At 39.3% G+C, this 18932-nt stretch overlaps 1 protein-coding gene across 2 annotated transcripts in view; it reads left to right on the top strand.

Moving 5' to 3' along the window:
- LOC132829626 (cell surface glycoprotein MUC18-like) overlaps nucleotides 1–12817 on the top strand; it is a 197576-nt gene extending 184759 nt beyond the window's left edge. The window contains exons 14-16 of one of the 2 annotated variants that reach the window (XM_060846939.1): nucleotides 5417–5561; nucleotides 7289–7406; nucleotides 9102–12817. In XM_060846939.1, coding sequence (XP_060702922.1) covers nucleotides 5417–5561; nucleotides 7289–7406; nucleotides 9102–9134 — 296 coding nt within the window. In that variant the 3' untranslated portion in view covers nucleotides 9135–12817. Of the gene's footprint in view, nucleotides 1–5416; nucleotides 5562–7288; nucleotides 7407–9096 lie in introns of both variants that reach the window. The other variant, XM_060846940.1, reaches the window with a different exon arrangement.
- The last annotated feature ends 6115 nt before the right edge of the window (nucleotides 12818–18932 follow it).

The raw sequence follows: 18932 nt of genomic DNA, 5'->3' as shown, positions 1-18932 counted from the left end.
CTTCAGCCCACGATGTTGTGCCGAACATTGATCCTCATGTAAAGTAAACCTAATGTTCAAACCTTCAAATTTCTGTGACCATCTGCATGTCCAGCAGTCTCTTAAATGTCCCCAATGACCTCGCTTCCACAACTGCTGCTGGCAACGCATTCCATGCTCCCACAACTCTCTATGTAAAGTTAAGTCAAGGATTCTGTTCCCTGAGCTTCAGATACAGACAGTTCTTATAGAGTTACAGTAGTGAAATGTTAATTATAAGACAATACAGTTTTGATTACAGTTAATAGAAAACAATCGCTTGTCCAGCAGTATTCATCAGTTAACAATTGTAACAGGAAGTTTAGCTCATCTACAGAAACAGGTGCTAATGGCTAGCATCCTGGCTTCAACAGGTCCCAAGGGTAGTGTTCATTCTTGTCAGCTATCTTGGTGCCACCTAATCTGTGTGGGCTTTGTGCAGATTGAGTACCTGGGGAGACAGGGGATGCCCTTGGGACTTCAGGAGCAGTGATACTATTGAGAGGTCTAGGTCAGTTGGGGAAACTGCTTAGGTAATGTCTCGTTTCACGGTTAGTTCCTGGGCTGAGTGTAGTGACATTATGGGTAGGCTCTGTTTGGCTAAGAACAGACACGGTTTCTGTGAGCAAGTGGTGGGCAGGCAGAGTGGTTTACTTTTTCTCCCACAGTGGTCTTGGAGCTGAGAATAGTGTAAATCCAGGATCTGTTTTTGGTAACCAATTTTTTTTGGTCAGTATTTTTATTTGTTTTCTTTCTCTGACCTTCATAGTCTTTAACCTTTTTTTTTCCCTTTTGAAATAGGACTTGGTGTGCTTGCCCCTAAACACACCATGAAGTGCTATTCTTAAATGATTTGCAGCATACTCTGTTTAGGCTTGTAGCAAAAATGATAGTTGATCCAATCACCAAGGCATAGTCCACAATAGATCCACGCAGCACCAGGTAGACAAGGAGAAAGACTAAAGGAAAAGCTACAATAACAAATTACTTTAAAAATGACATTGACTTACTGGACTCTGATTCACGTGAATCAATGTCCAGTGAAGTTTTGAAGTTGACTAATTCTTACACTATACTTCCAGTTCTAGAATCTTCAACCAGTAGAAATTGTTTATATTTATCTACTCTCCTTCCCTTATTAATATCCTGAAGAACTTGATTGGATCACCCTTTAACCTTCTAAATTCTAGAGAATGAAAGGCCTAATTTATTTAATCTTTCCTCAAACGTAACCTCTGAATTCGAGATACCATCAGTGTGAACCTGTATTTAATTCCTTCTGGGACCAAAACATCCTTCCTGAGATGTGGTGTCCAACATCTGCTTCCTTATACTCCAGCCCTTTGTACGTGGAGAACACCATTCCATTAGCCTCCATGACTATTCTCTGCACCTGTTTGTAAAGAACTTTGTACTTGAGCCCCCAAATCTCTTTGGACATCCATTGCATTTAACTTTGCACTTTCTGAAAGAAAAATACCTGATCTATATTTTATCATTTCGAACTCCATCTGCCACAGCTCTGCCCATTCAGCTAATTTATCAATATCCTGTTGTAAGTTTTTGCTGTCATCAAAACGGTCCACAATGCTGCTTAATTTTTTTTTGACAGGAAATTTGACATTTTCTGCCATTATCCAAGTCAGTAATGAATATTGTGAATAATTGAGGCTCCAACACAGATTGGGACAACATTACTCACATCCTGCCAATTTGTGTACTGACCCATTATTCCAACTGTTTCCTGCCACTCAAACAATTTCCTATTCATGTCAGTAACTTGCCCTTAATTCAGTGGGCTTCTACTTTAGCTAAACGTCTTGTGTGCAATTGTATCACAAATCTTCTGGAAGTCCAAATGAACAAAATGCATTGAATTACCTTTGTCACCTCTTCAAAAAACTCTGAGGTTTGTCAGACATGAACCCTGACCCTTCATGAATCTATGCTGACTCTCCCGACTAACAATTTTTTTTGAGGTGATCAGTTACCCTCGCCTTGATTATAGACCCCCCAACAAATTTTCCCACTACAGATGTTAAGCTAACTGGTCTGTAATTACCTGGTTTTCTCTGTCACCCTTCTTAAAGAGCAGAGTGATATGAGTAAATTTCCAAGTATAAAGGTAGAAAGGTTACATTGAAGCTGTATAACATTCTAAGTCAACCTCAACTGGAGTGTTGGGTCCAGTTCTGGTTGTCACACTTTCAGAAGTACGTGTAAATGTTTGGGTGTTGAAAGGATTCATAAGAGTGGTTCCATGGATGAGGAACTTAAGTTATCAAGGAAGACTGGACAAGTTAGGATTAATTTCTTCGGAGACAAAATGGTATTCAACAGTCATGGACAGAGTACATAGGGAGAAACTGTTCAAGGAGTACCATGTGCAGTTTTAGTCTTCCTTACTTAAAAACAGATATAAATGCAGTTCGGAGCAGGTTCACTTGACTGATACTTGGACAGGGGCTGTGGTTATCTTATTCGAAAAGGTTTGGTCACATATCCTTTGAGTTTAGGGGAATAAAAGATAATCCTATTGACACATAAGAAACTGAGAAAACTTAACAGAGTATACTGTACCCTGAAAGGATATTTCCCCTGAGGAAGACAGTAGAACTAGGAACGTGATTTTTTTTTAAAGAAAGGGCTCTTCCATTTCCGATGAAGATGGAGAAAAATGATTTCCTGGAGGGCCATGAGTCTTTGCCTCCATTGCACTCTTAGGAAGGAAGTTCCAAAGTCATTGAATATTTTTAAGGTACAGGTAGATGGATTCCCCATTGACAAATGAGGTAACAAGGGCATACGGTAAGTGGAATAGTATAGTTGAGGCTATAATCAGAATAGCCATGATCTAACGGAATCAAATAGTTGTTATGGTGCGAAGGGACATCATTCAGTTCATTGCGTCTGCACTAACTCCGTGAGCATTGTGAGTTAGTGTCATTCTCCTGCCTTTTTCCCATTACACTTCACATTAGTTAAATGGAAATAATTATCAAATGCCTCTTGGTGGCCTCAATCCAACCTGCCTCCACCACACTCAGGTCAGAGTTGCTTCGTTTGCAAAACTGTGCCCTCTGATGGTCGATCTATTAGTAGGATTTTTTACCTTACCTGTTCTTTCCATTTCTCTTGCTGTACGTCAGTGACCTGGACAACTGGTTTGTGAGCAGAGTGAAGCCTACAGTGTGGGCTCAATTCACATGTTGGCGGAGGTCATCATGGATGTCCCACCTTGGCAACCTCACCCCCTCATCTGAGGATTGATAACCCTCAGGTTAAGCTCACCAGCAAAAATTTCTCTGTAATGAAAGCAGCCCTGTAGTACTCAGGAACTGTGGTGACTTTATCTTTTACCTAGATTTTGAAACTTTCTATTGAAGCTCCCCTAGGCCATCTCATCTCTAAGGACAACAAGTGCCAACTTCTACAATCTATCCTCATAACTAAAATGTCTCATCCCTGGAACTGTACTGGTAAACATTCCTTGCTCTGTCCTGTGTATCCTCATCCTTCCTAAGAATTGCACAGAATACTGCAGCTAAGGTCTAATCAGTATCCAATATAAGTTTAGCATAACCTCCTTCTTTTTGTATTCTGTGCCCCATTAACAAGGCCTTGAATGGTCACTCTTCCTTACTCATCAATCCATATGTTCATATCGAGAACAAAGTGGCACAGATTTAAAGTAACTGTTTACAAAAAAGCAAAAATGACACAGCAAGTGCTTAACATGCCTAAAGGTGGAAGTTGCAGATTCAACTGAAATATAATTAAGACCAATCTAAAAGCAAAGGGAATACAGGGTTATGGAAAGAAAACAAAGGATTTGGTTTCAGCAAATTGTGCATTTGGAGAGCTGGTGCAAACACAACAGACAGAATGTCCTCCTGCAATGTAACATTTCTACAATTTTTAAAGAAATCTTGCTCAAAGGCAGTTCAATTCAAAAGTTGGATTCCTACTAGAAGCCCCAGATGCCTTCAGCTCTCAATTCCACTCTTAAATTGGAAGAGGACAACATTATAGCAAGAAGGATATTTCCCCAAATGGAAAGACATTGAACAAGGTTCCGCATGGTAGACTGGTTAGCAAGATTAGATCACACGGAATCCACGTGATAGCCAGCCATTTGGATTCAAAATTGGCTAGAATGTTGAAGATAGAGGATAATGTTGTTGTTTTTAGTCACAGGAGGCCTGTGACCCACAGTGTGCTGCAAGGATCAGTTTTGGGTACACTGCTTTTTGTTATCTATATTAAAATTCTAATCATTTATATAAAGGAATGGTTAGTACATTTGCAGATGACACCAAAATTAATGGTGTAGTAGACAGTGAAGAAGGTTATCTTAGAGTGTAATGGGACCTTGATCAGATTGGCAAATGAGCCAAGGAGTGGCAGATGGAGTTTAATTTAGATAAACGTGAGGTGCTGCATTTTGCTAAAGTGGTCCTACGGAAGTAGGGGAGGTGGGTGGCTGTTGCCAAAGAGATCTTGGAGTTCAGGTTCATTGTTCCTTGAAAGTGGAGTCACAGGTAAACAGCATAATCAAGACAATGTTTGGTATGCTTGACTTAATAGGTCAGTGCATTGAGTATAGGAATTGAAATGTCATGTTGTGATTGTACAGGACATTGGTTAGACCACTGTTGGAAACTGCATTCAATTCTGGTCTCCCTTCTGTGGAAAGATCTTGTGAAATGTGAAAGGGTGCTGAAAAGATTTACAATAGTTTGGAGGGTTTGAACTATAGGGAGAGGCTGGGGGTATTTTCCCTGGAGCATCACAGAGACTGAGTGATTACTTTATAGAGCTTTATAAAATCATGAGGAGCATGGTTAGGGTAAATAACCAAGATGTTTTTTTTCTCTCAGGATAGGGGAGTCCAAAACTAGACAACATAGATTGAAGGTGAGAGAGGGAAGATTTAAAAGTGACCATGTTTTCATGCAGGGGGTGCTGTGTGTATCGAACAAGCTGCCAAAGGAAGTGGTAGAGACTGGTACAATTACATTTAGAAGGCATCTGGATGGGTACATGAATAGGAAGGATTTAGAGTGATATGGGCCAAATGCTGGCAAAAGGGACTAAATTAATTTAGGAAATCTGGTCAGCATGAACAAATTTGACCAAAGGATCTGTTTCCATGCTGTATAACTTTATGCAGAGTCTAAAATCACAAATCCTTCCTCTTGAATTGAGCATCATTGATAACAATCAACAAAGAATCAAGAATCTGAGTAGACAAAACGGGCTGAAGAAAAGTTCAAATGTCAGCAAGCGGTAAATAAGAGTGAGTGGAATTTCCCCCGTTATTAAAGAGTTGCAGTGTTTTGTGTGAAAATTCTCTGTGTCAGCAACCTGTGCTTCATCTAGCCTTCTGTTTATCCAGGGAAGACTCATAGGGGGAGCAGTGGTGGAATGCTGATAGTCATCATCATTGTGTGCATCATTCTTCTTGCGTTCCTGGGTGCGATCCTGTACTTCCTGTACAAAAAAGGCAAGATCCCCTGTGGTCGCTCAGGGAAACAAGACATGTAAGTCTCCAAGCTTTTGTAAGAGTGGATGTGAGTGAATATATGTGTGAGCAAAAATAAATTTATGGGAGTGTATATATGAGAGGATGTGTGTGAAAATATGTTGTCACAACCAACTGGGGTAGAGTCTTCAAAATAAACTCACGCTATTCGAGTTGTTGTGAAATGTGAAAAAAATTCAGACTATCCAAAGCCCCTGAGTGATGAAACCAGGTTTAAAGAAAATGATCAGGTTTCTGAACTTAATCAACGAGTAAAGAATTTAGTTGTGAACAAATAGTCTTTAATCAATAACAAAAAGGAAACAGGAATTACTATCTTAACTCATACTCTACCAATTCATGTCCCCTTTCACTGATAGACAGAGACAAAAACAAATACTAAGGCTGGAAAATGGAAACTAAATTGGGAAAACACAGTTCGACTGCACCTGTCTCAACCACAGGAATTGATGAATTGTTTCTTCCACAAAATCAGTAGGGAATAGGAGTCGAAGGCAAAGGTGTCTAAATTTGATTTGGCGAAGTTGAGTGAGGGCAGTACAGTACAAAGTGGCTATGTGATTATGTACACTACCCTGTGAAGAACAGTATTATTTAAATGGTGATATGTTGAAAGTGTGGATGTACAAAGTGATGTGGGTGCCTTTGTATACAAGTCAATGGAAGTAGACAGATAGATGCAGCAAGCAATAGGCTGATACCAAAGTTAGCAGGACTGTCCTAAGAAGAGAGATTGGTTGAAATTCACAAATTGGAAGGATGCAAAGAGATCTGTTAAAAATGTATAAAATTTTAACAGAGCTGAAAGGACTAAAGCCAGGGAAGGTGTTTTCCTGATTGGGCAGTCTAGAACCAGGGAACAAAATTGCAGGTTACGGAGAAGTTAATTTGGGACTATGATGAGGAAAAGTTTCTTCACTCAAAGGGTAAAAAAACCACAGTTTTCACCACCACACATGGCTGTGGAGGTCCAGTCACTGAATATATTTGAGATAAATAAGTTTCTAGAGTTTAAAGGTATCAGAGAGTAAGTGAAGAAAACATTGAATGGCAGATCAGATTCAAAGGCTGGGTGGACTCTCCTGCTCCTTGAAGTTTGTTCCAATTCCTTTTAGTTCTTTGCATACTGATGTTCAGTCTTTCACTCGTTGACAAAGTAAATTCTCAACCAATGTTTTATTCCTTCTTCAACAGGGATTTTTGAGAAGGTAAGTGGAAGCCACTTAGCTGTTACTAGACACTTTCTGGTACCTCCACACAGAAAAAGCAGAGAAGTTTTTTTTCGCAGACTAAAGGCTTCTCTGTTGCAGTGGCCCCAGGAGGTTCCTGGTTAACAGCCAATCAAAATATGATTGTCGGCTATTATTTTTAAAATTGCAGCCATTTCTTTGCATAATCCCCTTGGTTTAAAGTAGTTTTTTTTTAACCCATATTTATAAATAAAAGGAAATAAATAAATATAGTCTTTACAGAACGTGCGTTTGAGAAAGGAGCAATGAATATGAATGATGTACAAGAGTATGTCAGAGACCGTGTCAATAAACTAATTTAGTACGTAGCTTAGTATGTATGTATAATTTGTTGCAAATGCATATGATTGGATGATTTAAACTCGTACATGTTCAATGTTCCACATTGCTCCTCACTCCGCACAATATTCGGTTCCAACCTGATGTCAGGCCGTCCCAGGTTGCCATTGGTAAATTAACAAACGATTTTGTTTAGCACACGGACAGATGTTCATGACGATGTTGTTGTGGAAGTTAAGAATGACCAGAAGGTGCCAGAAGAGACTGTGCTTCTACAAGGAGTCAATGGAGAGAAGAAGTTGCCCAATGACCAGGTTAGGGAACTAAAATGCTTTCGAGGAATCGTGTAACAAAATGGCTTTGTAGAGGCACACACTATCATTTCAGACCTTGATGTTTTGTTATAGTACATGGTTATTTTGGCAAAAATGGCATTTGTTGGCCATCTCCAATTGTACTTGAACAGGATGGCTTGGAAGCCATTACAGAAAGCATTTAAGCGTCAACCAATTTCTGTGGATCTAGATACAGGGAAGACCAGAAGGCAAGTTTCCTTCTCTAACTTTATTCATTAATTAGATGGAGTTTACAACAATGATCTTCCCACAGTTATTACAGTCAATTCCACATTTAATGAACTGGACTTACACAGCAGCCAGCGACATTTATGTGATTCATGATCCAGATACAACCAAGCACATGTACCAGTCTGAATCTATACTGAATGCAGGTGTATACACCAGATCTAGTCAATACCCAAGGAGATGCTGCTACTGATTGCAGCAAATTAGTTAACAGTATTCAATAAAAATGAAGGTACCTGTATGATTGTTAATAATGCGTACTGTTAGGTTTACATTGATATCCTGCTGTTCTGTGGTGTTACAGGGTAAACCCGCCTGCTTATTTAAAACCAGCAACACTGAAAAGATCTGTTCCATGCAATAATCTGTGAAAATTCGAGAGGTCAAGAATTATTTAAAGTAAAAATTAACAACTTTATTTTTTTTAAATATAACAGAGAATAATTAACTAACAACTACTTACAACTCCTTCCTCAAACCTATTCCTCTATAATACTAGTCTGATAAAACCCCCAATTAAGATTTACAAAACAAAACTTATCTCAAATCCAGGCAGCTTTCAATTTTCTCTGTATATCTATCTTCTTTGCTTCTTCTTGGAGATTCTGCTTCCCAGGTTACTGATCAATAAAAGTATCTTTAAGAGAGCTATTTTTCAGGCAGTCATTTTACATGCTAGTGGCTTGGCAGTTCTCCTCCCAACTGTGTAATTTTCCCTGGTCTTATACCCCCAAAGTATTCGATTGTGTCATTGGCTTTTAAGATTGTCAGTTTACTAAAATCAGACTGGATCGGAGTTTAGTATTTTTGGGGGTATAATTTAAACTGATTGGCCTAATTCAAATCTGTTTTGTTGTTTCCAGGCAACCAGCTACCCTAGCTACCCCAGTAGCTGGAGTACATGTTACATTTATCTTATTGAGAACACTTGGTGCTGTCACTGCTAGCTTTTAACTCTCTTAAAGGTACAGTACACCCACATCTTCATAACAATGGTGGCTCAAAAACTTTAGAATCAGGCACAGTTTGAATTTCCCAAAATAAGATGCTTTAAAATCCTTTCCTCTGATTAATTCAAAATCTTGTGTGTTCTTTTGGTGGCTGTCATTTTTTTTTTAAAAGCAGATACTTCATGTTTTCTGTACAGTGAGGATAATTGAGAATATTTTACCTATTGAGATGTTCCTAACAGACCAAGGATTCATACAAATCTATGCCACAAATAAACCTTAAGTAAAGAACTCTCAGGATTTGAAGTAAAGGCAAGGAAATGGAGTTGAGGTGCTGATCAACTACAACCCCACTGCGTGGCAGAGCAGACTCAGCTTTGTTTTATTCCCATGTCACAGTATATCTCTGACAGTCAAACAGTAAGATTTAATGTTAACATGTTGTATTGTTTTCTGTTCTTTTTCTGGAGTGAAGAGAGATGAAGCAATATGCAATCCTGTTGAATGAAGATAAATAACCACAGTGCTCCCAGCCTAACCAGACCACATGGATATGACAGTGACATGAAAAGTTTTTGCCTTTAGAAGCGCTGCACATGCTCCTACACTGAAGCAGTTTCAATAATGCTGGAGCCTTTCACTGGAAACCACTCAACACTTTACTGAAATGAACACATGGCCTATCATTCCCCCTAACATTCCCACCGTCAAACTGGGTGTTTTCTGTGTGATCTCTGCAACTGCAGGTTACCTCTCAGCTCTACATTTCTGCTCAAATTGTATGTTGTCACATCAGTTACAGAGTACAAAATGCCTGTCCAGGCTTCATCCCCTTGACACAGCTGAAAAGGAAATTCATGTTACTTTGCTGTACAATTCTTATAAATTCCTTTTAATCACAACAATTTATAATTGAACATTTTGATGAAGCATGTGTATTAAAAAGCATCCAGATTAGAAAGTGTTGTTCAAAGGGGAAATCGTCAGGACTGTGTTAGTATAGTTCTAACTAACTGCAGACAGGGATGTTCATACCATTAATCAGATTAGAGATTACATTTCTCATTAGTTGTGTAATTGACAATAGGAAGCATGAGATGACATATTTGTACATATTTTAATCAATATCCCCACCTCTCATCAGGAGAAATAGTTACAATGTTCAAAGTATTTTTTGTAGGTTTCAGCTGCAGTCTGTATTCATTATCCAACACATCACAATTTGGCTGGACGGACTTCAGTCAGCATTATGGGTAAACAAGGGTTTTTATTCATAGTGCTTTGCAAAAGAAATGTCAATATTAGTAACATCAGGAATTTTTAAATCAACAGAATCCAGAAATTGTTTGTTTGGATAGATTTTCTGTTAGAAATGCTGATCACACATTGAAAATGGCATTTGCTCTCTGCTGAGTCCAAACCAAATGCACTGCACAATAGGTAATTTTTACTCTATTTCAACATCAGTAGCTCTCTTCTAAATGTAAATTCCAGAAATAATGATTTGATTGTAGTGCAGAATTTACATCATCACCAACCCTTCATCCAGTTACAAGCACAAGTCCTTGGTTTCTGTCTGGTCAGACGCATCTTCCATTGAAAATAATGCAAATTCATTTTCAAATTAGTGGTCTGTTTGAGATGTTATACATTCATGATCACTTGATCCTTAAAATTTTTGCAAGAAACAATGTTTCTTGAAAGGAATAGGAAAGCGTATAGTTCTCATGATGACTATGAAGTAACAATAATGCTAGCTTTTGTTTCTCATTGCATTGTTCTGTAGAGTATTTCCAGCATTTTGTTTGTAGTCGCCATAAGGGAGCAGAACACATGTGGTATAGAAATTTTCCTTTTTAACGTCCAGGACATGTTTCTCCAAACTTGGGAGCTCAGCCAGCTCCACACCAAAGCACCAGGGCTAGATGATTGCATTCTGTCCATTTGCCTTTAAGTCAAGATGTTGTGTTCTTAGATTATCTTGTAAAGAATTTGCATTATTTAAATCAAACAGGACCCCTTTTAGTCCTGTTTCTTCTGCAGGCTGTCTGCAGCAGTCAACACCACCATATCCTCTCAACTTTCAACTTCCCCACTTAAAGAACAATTTGGTTACTTTCTACTTTGCAAATACTGACTCAGGTTTTTTTTGGCTGTTTCACATCAGAGGCACCATAAAAGCAGCAACTAAGTCTCACTCAGTGACCAAAGCATTGGCCTGTAGTTAGATTGCATGAAATGTTAGACCCTAGTGCACAGAAAGGGCAATATTTCCAGTCATATGCTCCGTGTATAGCGAGATAAATTGTTGCGTGGTGTGGGTATGTGAGTGGAGAAATAAAATGTAGGAATAATTTCCTTCAAAGCGTTCTTGAAGGGTGTGGAATCCTGAGAACTTAGTTTTGGTTTATCCTTCTGGTAACCCCAGTGCTGCTCAGCACCAGTACTCAGAGCATCATACATGTCTGAAGATCCCAGTTCAAATTGATGAAGACAAGTTACTATTCTACAACCTTCCCTATTAATCCTATTATTATTTAAAATGATCTGCCTTCCCCCACAATGCAGATTACTGCATTCCATTTGCTTCCTTTCTTGCCTGTATTTGAGAACTGTGCAGTCAATGAACAATCCACACTTTTTTTCATGATCATAACGAGGATTAGACGGGGAAATAAAATAAAAATAAGTGCTGACGAAACACTTTCTCCACAAATGTTGCCAGACCTGCAGCATTTCTCCAGCACTTGCCATCTTTATTTCAGATCTCCAGCATCTGCAATACTATACTTTTATTGAATGGATGGAAATCTTCTCTAAAGTCCTCAAATGGTGATCATAGCACCACAAAAATCTAAGATCCCTCTATGAAGCTGGTTCGGACTTCCAAAAGTTTAATATTGGATTTGAGGATCAAAGAAAGCATTAGAATGATGTAGAGAATCACTTAAGAATGAGTTGTGTCTCACTTTCATGCTGCCATTGCTGCAGAAAATTGGCCATTTCTGACTCATTTGGAAGGGAGGCACATAAACATATTAACACATCGCTGTGCTAAAGTTAACTTGCTTGCTTGTTATTTATGTTGAAATTTTAACAACATTGTGACAGATGCTGAAGCTGTGGCTGGATCTTTCAATATACATAAAATTAATTAGTTAAAATTATATTGTACACTATTTGAACTGTTGCAGAGTTAGTGTAATACCACAGAAAGTGCTTCATTTAAATAGAGTGAAGCCTATTAATTAGAAAGCAACTAGGTGACCCTGTGGGCAGCAGGGTAGGCGGTTTTGGAGTCAATGAAACAACAGTAGTCACCCCATTATTTTTCTCAAGTGGCGGGATATCCTGACAGGCATTAGCAAGTACCCCTCACATTTACATATTTTCTAATTGGTAAAAATAGTGTGCCCTCCCATTATAGGGACACCCCAGGGAGCTGGAACCACCTCATTCTTTTGAAGCTTAGATTTTTTTTTCTATTCATGAGCGTCACTGGCTAGGCCAGCATTTACTGCCCATCCCTTGTTGCCCAGATGTCAAGTTAAATGTCAATCACATTGCTGTGGGTCCAAAGTCACATGAAGACAGACCAGGTAAAGATGAAAGCTTCCTTCCCTAAATGATATTAGTGATGACCATGAAACCATTGCTGAATGTCAGAAAAACATCTGGTTCACTTGACCCTTAATTCCAGATTTTTAAGTGAATTCAAATTCCATTATCTGCCAATGGCAGGGTATGATCGCAGGTCCCCAGAACATTATCTGGATCACTGGATTAATAGTCTAGTGATAAAACCACTAGGCCATTTCCTCCCTGAGTGAGAAAATCATTTCCTTCATCGTTGGGTCAGTTCATTATTGGACCTAAAATCCATAGCTGGATGTAGACCCTTGCTTCTGGCTTGAAACTACCGACAACACTGAGGTATTGAGCACATCTAGCTGTGCAAGATCAGCTCTGCACAGATAAGAGTTAGGAGCTACCATTACTGACCCATAGTGGATATATAGGTTGCTCTAAACTCCATTTTTTGAGGCTCTAATGCAATTCCTAAAGCTACCTGCCCAGCCTCGTTCCATTGAAGTACTTTGTCTTATGTAAATTTGAAATAAAAACTGTGACTGACTGTTTTTTATGACTTGCAAAGAAAATGCTAAATAAAATATTGTTGCAAATACCTGACATGATTTGTTGCACTCTGCAATCTCTAAACATTCTAATGGATATAATAAATAGAGTTTCTCTTTATTTTACGTGGACTATAATAGACAATTAACGGACCAAAGAGCTGGATGTCGAACCTTGTCAAATTAGTATCATCATTCCTGCTCTTTCTTCCTCTTATCTCCATCAATAGTAATCCTTTACAAAATGCAGTTAAGAGATAAGATTTACTCCTGGATAAGTCACGTGCTTTATCAGTCCAAGACCAAGCATTGTTTACTGGGGAGGTTCCAGAGAAAAATACAAGACAGCAGTTTAATTGGAAAGCAAAGGTACAATTGGATTCAGTTTAGTTGAGTCAATAGTGTGATGCTGGAAAAGCACAGCAGGTTATGCAGCAACCCAGGAGCAGGAGAATCAATGTTTTAGGCAAAAGCCATTCATCAGGAATCATTCCTGACGAATGGCTTTTGCCCGAAACGTTGATTCTGCTGTTCCTCGGATGCTGCCCGACCTACTGTACTTTTCCAGCACCACACTCTCGACTCTAATCCCCAGCATCTGCAGTCCTCACTTTTGCCTTCAGTAGAGTTGAACAGAGTACAGATTTTACTGCTGCACAATTGAGTTATTATCATCTGTTTGAATTTCTTGCAGCTGGGTTTACACATTCTAGCAACAGCATTTCAACCCAAATGGGAGATGAACTTTGTCTAAAAATTCCTACAGATCATTCGTTCAGTCATGAGAGTTAGTTTAAAAGCATTAAGGCTGAACTTGCTGCACTCAAATGAATAGGACTCTTTCTTTTTGACATAGTCAGTGGCCGCTCAGGTCTCAGAAACCCTAGCCTTTTGGCAGCAGAATCATTTACCCGATGATCCTGTGTCTACATGAATAGCAACTGAATTCATGGGATGGGAAGAGAGACAAAACTGGCAGAGATTCAAGTAGCTTTTGATCCTAAACCATGAGTAACTAAATGTTACTATTATTAGGCAGTCATTGGCAGAGTAAGAATTCAACAAAATGCAACTAATCCAGTACGATAAAGCAACTAAACAAACACTTCTTTATAACTAAGAACCAGTATCACAATAGCAAATCTCAATTTAAACTACTTCTCTGGTATGTTTCTAAGTTACTGCCTTTCTCATTCTAAATGTGGAGGTATTATCATTTATCAAACTTGGATTCATTTCAATCCTGATTGAATAGACTTCCTTTCCATGTGTTATTTTTCAGAATTACCATTTGTTCATTTATTTTAAGTAAACCTATTGTTTGTTTAGCAAAATCTTTCTGCGTGGGAAAACACAAAGGAAAATCTCAATACTGAATCATCAATTCATTCAATCTTTTAATTTTCCACTTACAGCTCAGATGTTACACAAAGATCCCTCAATTTCACAATTTGCACCCCTCAAAGACACAGGTTCCACAAATGCTTGGTACAAATACCCTAAACCTCAATGATGGGATGGTCCAACATGTCAGTACAAAAGAACAAAGAACCAAGAATATTTACAGCCCAGGAACAGGCCCTTCGGCCCTCCAAGCCTGAGCCGACAGTGTTTACTGTCTAAACCTATCACCCAATTCCTAAGCATCTGTATCCCTCTGCTCCCCACCTACTCATGCATCGGTCCAGATGCACCTTAAATGAATCTACGGGCCTGCCTCTATTACCTCTGCTGGCAATGCGTTCCAGGCATCTACCACACTCTGTGTAAAGTACTTGCTGCGTATATCCCCCTTAAATTTTTCACCTCTCACTTTGAACCTATGACCACTCGTTATTGGATCCCTCACCCTGGGGAAAAAACTTATCTCTATCTACCCTGTCTATACCCTTCATGATTTTGTCGACCTCAATCAGTTCCCCCTCAATCTCCTTTTTACTAATGAAAAAAATCCTAACCTACTCAACCTTTCTTCATAGCTCGCACTTTCCATACTAGGCAACATTTTCGTAAACCTTCTCTGCACCCTCTCCAAAGCGTCCACATCCTTTTGGTAATGTGGTGACCTGAACTGTACACAGTATTCTAAATACGGCCGAACCAAAATCTTGTACAATTTTAACATGACCTGCCAGCTCTTATATTCAATAACCCGTCCGATGAAGGAACGCAGACCATTTGCCTTCTTCACCACTCTATCCACCTGTGCAGCAACCTTCAGGGTACAATGGACCTGAACTCCCAGATCTCTCTGCTCATCAACTTTTCCCAAGGCTCGTCAGTTTACAGTATAGTTCGCTCCAGAATTAGACTTCCCAAAGTGCATCACCTCACATTTGCCAGGATTGAACTCCATCTGCCACTTCTCTGTCCAACTTTCCAGTAAATCTATATTTTCCTGTATTCTTTGACAGTCCCCTATGCTTTCTACTACTCTTAATAATATTCATGACATCTGCAAACTTACTGATCAGACCAACAGCGCCCTCATCCAGATCATTTATGTATATCACAAACAACATTGGCCCCAGCACTGACCCCTGTGGACCACCACTGGTCACCTTTCTCCATTTCGAAAAACTCCTTTCAACTACAACTCTTCAACTTGTAGAAGAGAAAGCATTTGCATCAATTTTCAGTCAGAAGTGACGAGTGCAGATCCATCTCAGCCTCTTGCAGAGGTCTTCAGTATCACAGATATCAGTCTTCAGCCAATTTGATTCACTACATGTAGTATCAAGAAATGGCTGGAGGCATTGCACAACGACTATGGGCCCTGATAACATTTCGGCAACAGTCCTGAAGATTAGCATTCCAAAAACTGCTGCATCCCTAGCCAAGCTGTTTAAGTACAGGTATAATAGCATCTAGGAGAAAGTGGGAACTACAGATGCTGGAGATCAGAGTCAAAATGTGTGATGCTGGAAAAGCACAGCTGGTCAGGCAGCAGAGGACCAGGAAGAGTCAGTGTTTCAAGAATAAGCTCTTCATCAGGAAGCACCACATTTTTTGACTATAACAGCATCTATCCAACTACATGAAAAAACTTGTCAGAGTACCTCTGAATCATAAAAAAGACAAATCCAAACCAGCAAGTTCACTGTCCCTTCGGTAATGTGATGAGTAGGGTCATCAACCATGCTATTAAGCAGCAGATGCTTAGCAATAACCTACTTGATGACACAGAGTTTGGGTTCATTCAGCTTCTGACTTCATTACAGCCTTAGTGCAGACATTGGAAAAAAAGCTAAACTCGTGAGGTGAGAGTGACGGCCCTTCACATCAAAGCCATATTTGACTGAGTAAAGCATTGAGAATCCTAGGAAATTAAGACTCAATGGGGATTGGGGGGGAAGGAACTCACCACTGGTTGGAGTCATACTTGGCACGGAGGAATCTGGCTGTTGGAGGACAGTTACCTCAGCTCTAGGACATACCTGCAGGAGCTCCTCAGTGTTCTACCCAACTAGCTTCAGTTACGTAAATAATCTTCCCTCCATCATCAATTCAGAAGTAGAGATGTTCGCAAATAATTGCACAATGTTCAGCACCATTCATGACTCATCACGTACAAGTGCAACAAGGCCTGGACAATTTCCAGGCTTACGCTGACAAGTGGCAAGTAACATTCAACAAGTTTTATACAATGACTATCTCCAGTAAAAGAGAATCTAACAATCCCCTTGAACTTTCACTGGCATTACCATAGCTGAATACTGCACTAACATCCTGGGGATTATTGTTTTACCAGAAATTGAACTGGACCAGCCATATAAATGCTGTAAGTTAAAAGTCACACAACACCAGGTTATAGTCCAACAAGTTTATTTGGAAGCACTAGCTTTCAGAGCACTGCTCCTTCATCAGGTAGTTCATCATTTATAAATTGTCTCTTATGGTCCTGCTCCACAACTACCTGACGAAGGAGCAGCGCCCCGAAACCTAGTGTTTCCAAATAAACCTGTTGGAGTATAACCTGGTGTAGTGCGATTTTAAACTTTGTCCACCCCAGTCCAACACTGGCTCCTCCACATCATAAATGTTATGGCAAGAGGAGGGAAAAGGCTAGGAATCTTGGAGCAAATAACTTATCTCCTGACTCCCAAAGCCTGTCCACCATTTGCAAGCAAGGCACATGTCAGCAGTGAGATTGAATTTTCACCACAGCCAAATATTCACTTCCTCCACCACAAATACACTGGCAAAAGTGTGCACCATCTTCAAACTGCTATCTCTGCTAAATTCAATTAACTGAAGTCAGACTTAGGACTGAAAAATGATAGAGATACTCAACTCTACTCAGAGTAACCCAACCACTAGAAATGGAGGAACTGTTATAATTATTGGCCTTGTTAGGGATATATGTATACATAATATACGATGAGAAGTTGAACTATAGAACTGGACATTTCTGGTTTGAAAAGGCTTTATTGTTTAATTGCTTTGAAATAGAAAGTCTGAATGAGAGATGGATTACTTGCTGTCTTTTGGAAGGCATGTAATTTTGAGAGAAACAGCCAAATAAAATGTCTTTTTAAAATAAAGAAGCATTTTTATAGAATCCATAAGTGCAGAGGGAGGCCATTTGGCCCATCGCATCTGCACTAACCATTCAAAGAGCATCCCATAACCCAGCATTTACATGGCTAACCCATGTCATCTGCACATCCCTGAACACTATGGGCTATTTAGCATGGCTAAGCCACCTAACCTGCATACCTTTGGACTGTGAAAGGAAACCCACGCAGACACAGGAAGAATGTGCAAACTCCACACAGATTGTTGCCTAAGGCTGGTATCGAATCCAGATCTGTGACGTGAGCCAACAGTGCTAACCACTGTGCCAGACAGCATCCAAAGAGCAAGAGAATCGATGTTTCGAACAAAAGCCTTTCATCAGGAAGACGAGAGTTGTTGGAGAAGTTTGGAGCTAAAAGCAGTGCTCAAACACTGTCAGTAAACATAAATTTTAAAGCAAAACCAGGTAACAGGCTGCATTGGCTTCCACAAGAACTATCTCCTTGTTCTTTTTTGCTCATTATTTTTAAACTCATATCACTGCAGAACAATCTTGCCTGTGTATGAATGGGAGTATTTCGGATTGGGGGATACAGTTGAATTCTACATAGTAGCTTAAATTGATAAATTCTGTCATTTGTTTAAAGAATAAGTTGGGCATTAATAAATGAGTTATTTTTCAGTTTATTGGAGAAACCCAATGATTGTTATCTAGAACAAAAGAAACCAGGATAGAAATTGACCTTTTTAGTGATTAAATAAGACATTTACACTTGGGTACAATTCATGGAAAAGTAGGGTGTGATTTCCAGTGTACTCAGAGTCGTAGCAGCTGGACAAATGAGCTAGGAAGCAAAAGTAAAAAAACTAAACCAATTCCTCAGTACGACACTGGAAAGTGCAAGCACTATTTGAAAAGGTAATCATACAGGGATGTGAATTCCATCATGGACAAATAATCTGTCAGCATTCAGAATCAAGTTCGCATGAGAAGTAGCCTTTTACATAAAGATTATCTAAAGAGCAGTCTTAACTAACCCAGTTAGCGGGGACAGGGGCAGTGTAATTTGAAACTGGTGAATGGTGTTGGTAATGTTTATTTATATTTAAAGACTATGAGAAGGAAGCTAGAAGAGATCGAATTATTGAGACATTTTCTGATCAGGATCATGTAATTTCTTGGAACAGTGTTTAGCAACATGTGGATTGTAAGAGATAAAGGGAAGTCACTATAGTATTCCCGGCCATAAAGCTGCTCACTCTCTCAGAGAGGTATGACTGGTGGTGGTTTAACCAGAGGGTCACCATGCCTCAGATGAGGGGAGAGGTTGAGGAGGAGAGTCCTTCCTAGTGAATAGTAATCCATCTGGTAATTGCCAAAGTCAAGAGTTTGATGTGTGATTTAAACTACCTGTTGTTTTCTGGAAAAAAGTGACCTTGAAGAAGCAGCTAAGCAGAGCAAGGAGATAAGAAATAGTGTTTATAGTTGAGATTATTGAGGAAAAACCTGGCTTAAACTAGGAACCTCTAATAATTCTGTTTTAAACCCAGAAGGCACTGCATAGAGACTGCCCAGAAACTGCAGTCTCTCCTCAGAAATAAGATTTCAGAAGATGACACTGGGAATTTGATAATAGTTTCCAAATACTAGT

The sequence above is a fragment of the Hemiscyllium ocellatum genome, chromosome 29 (assembly GCF_020745735.1).
Source record: "Hemiscyllium ocellatum isolate sHemOce1 chromosome 29, sHemOce1.pat.X.cur, whole genome shotgun sequence".
Lineage (NCBI taxonomy): Eukaryota > Metazoa > Chordata > Chondrichthyes > Orectolobiformes > Hemiscylliidae > Hemiscyllium > Hemiscyllium ocellatum.
This window is presented reverse-complemented; position numbering and strand designations above follow the sequence as displayed.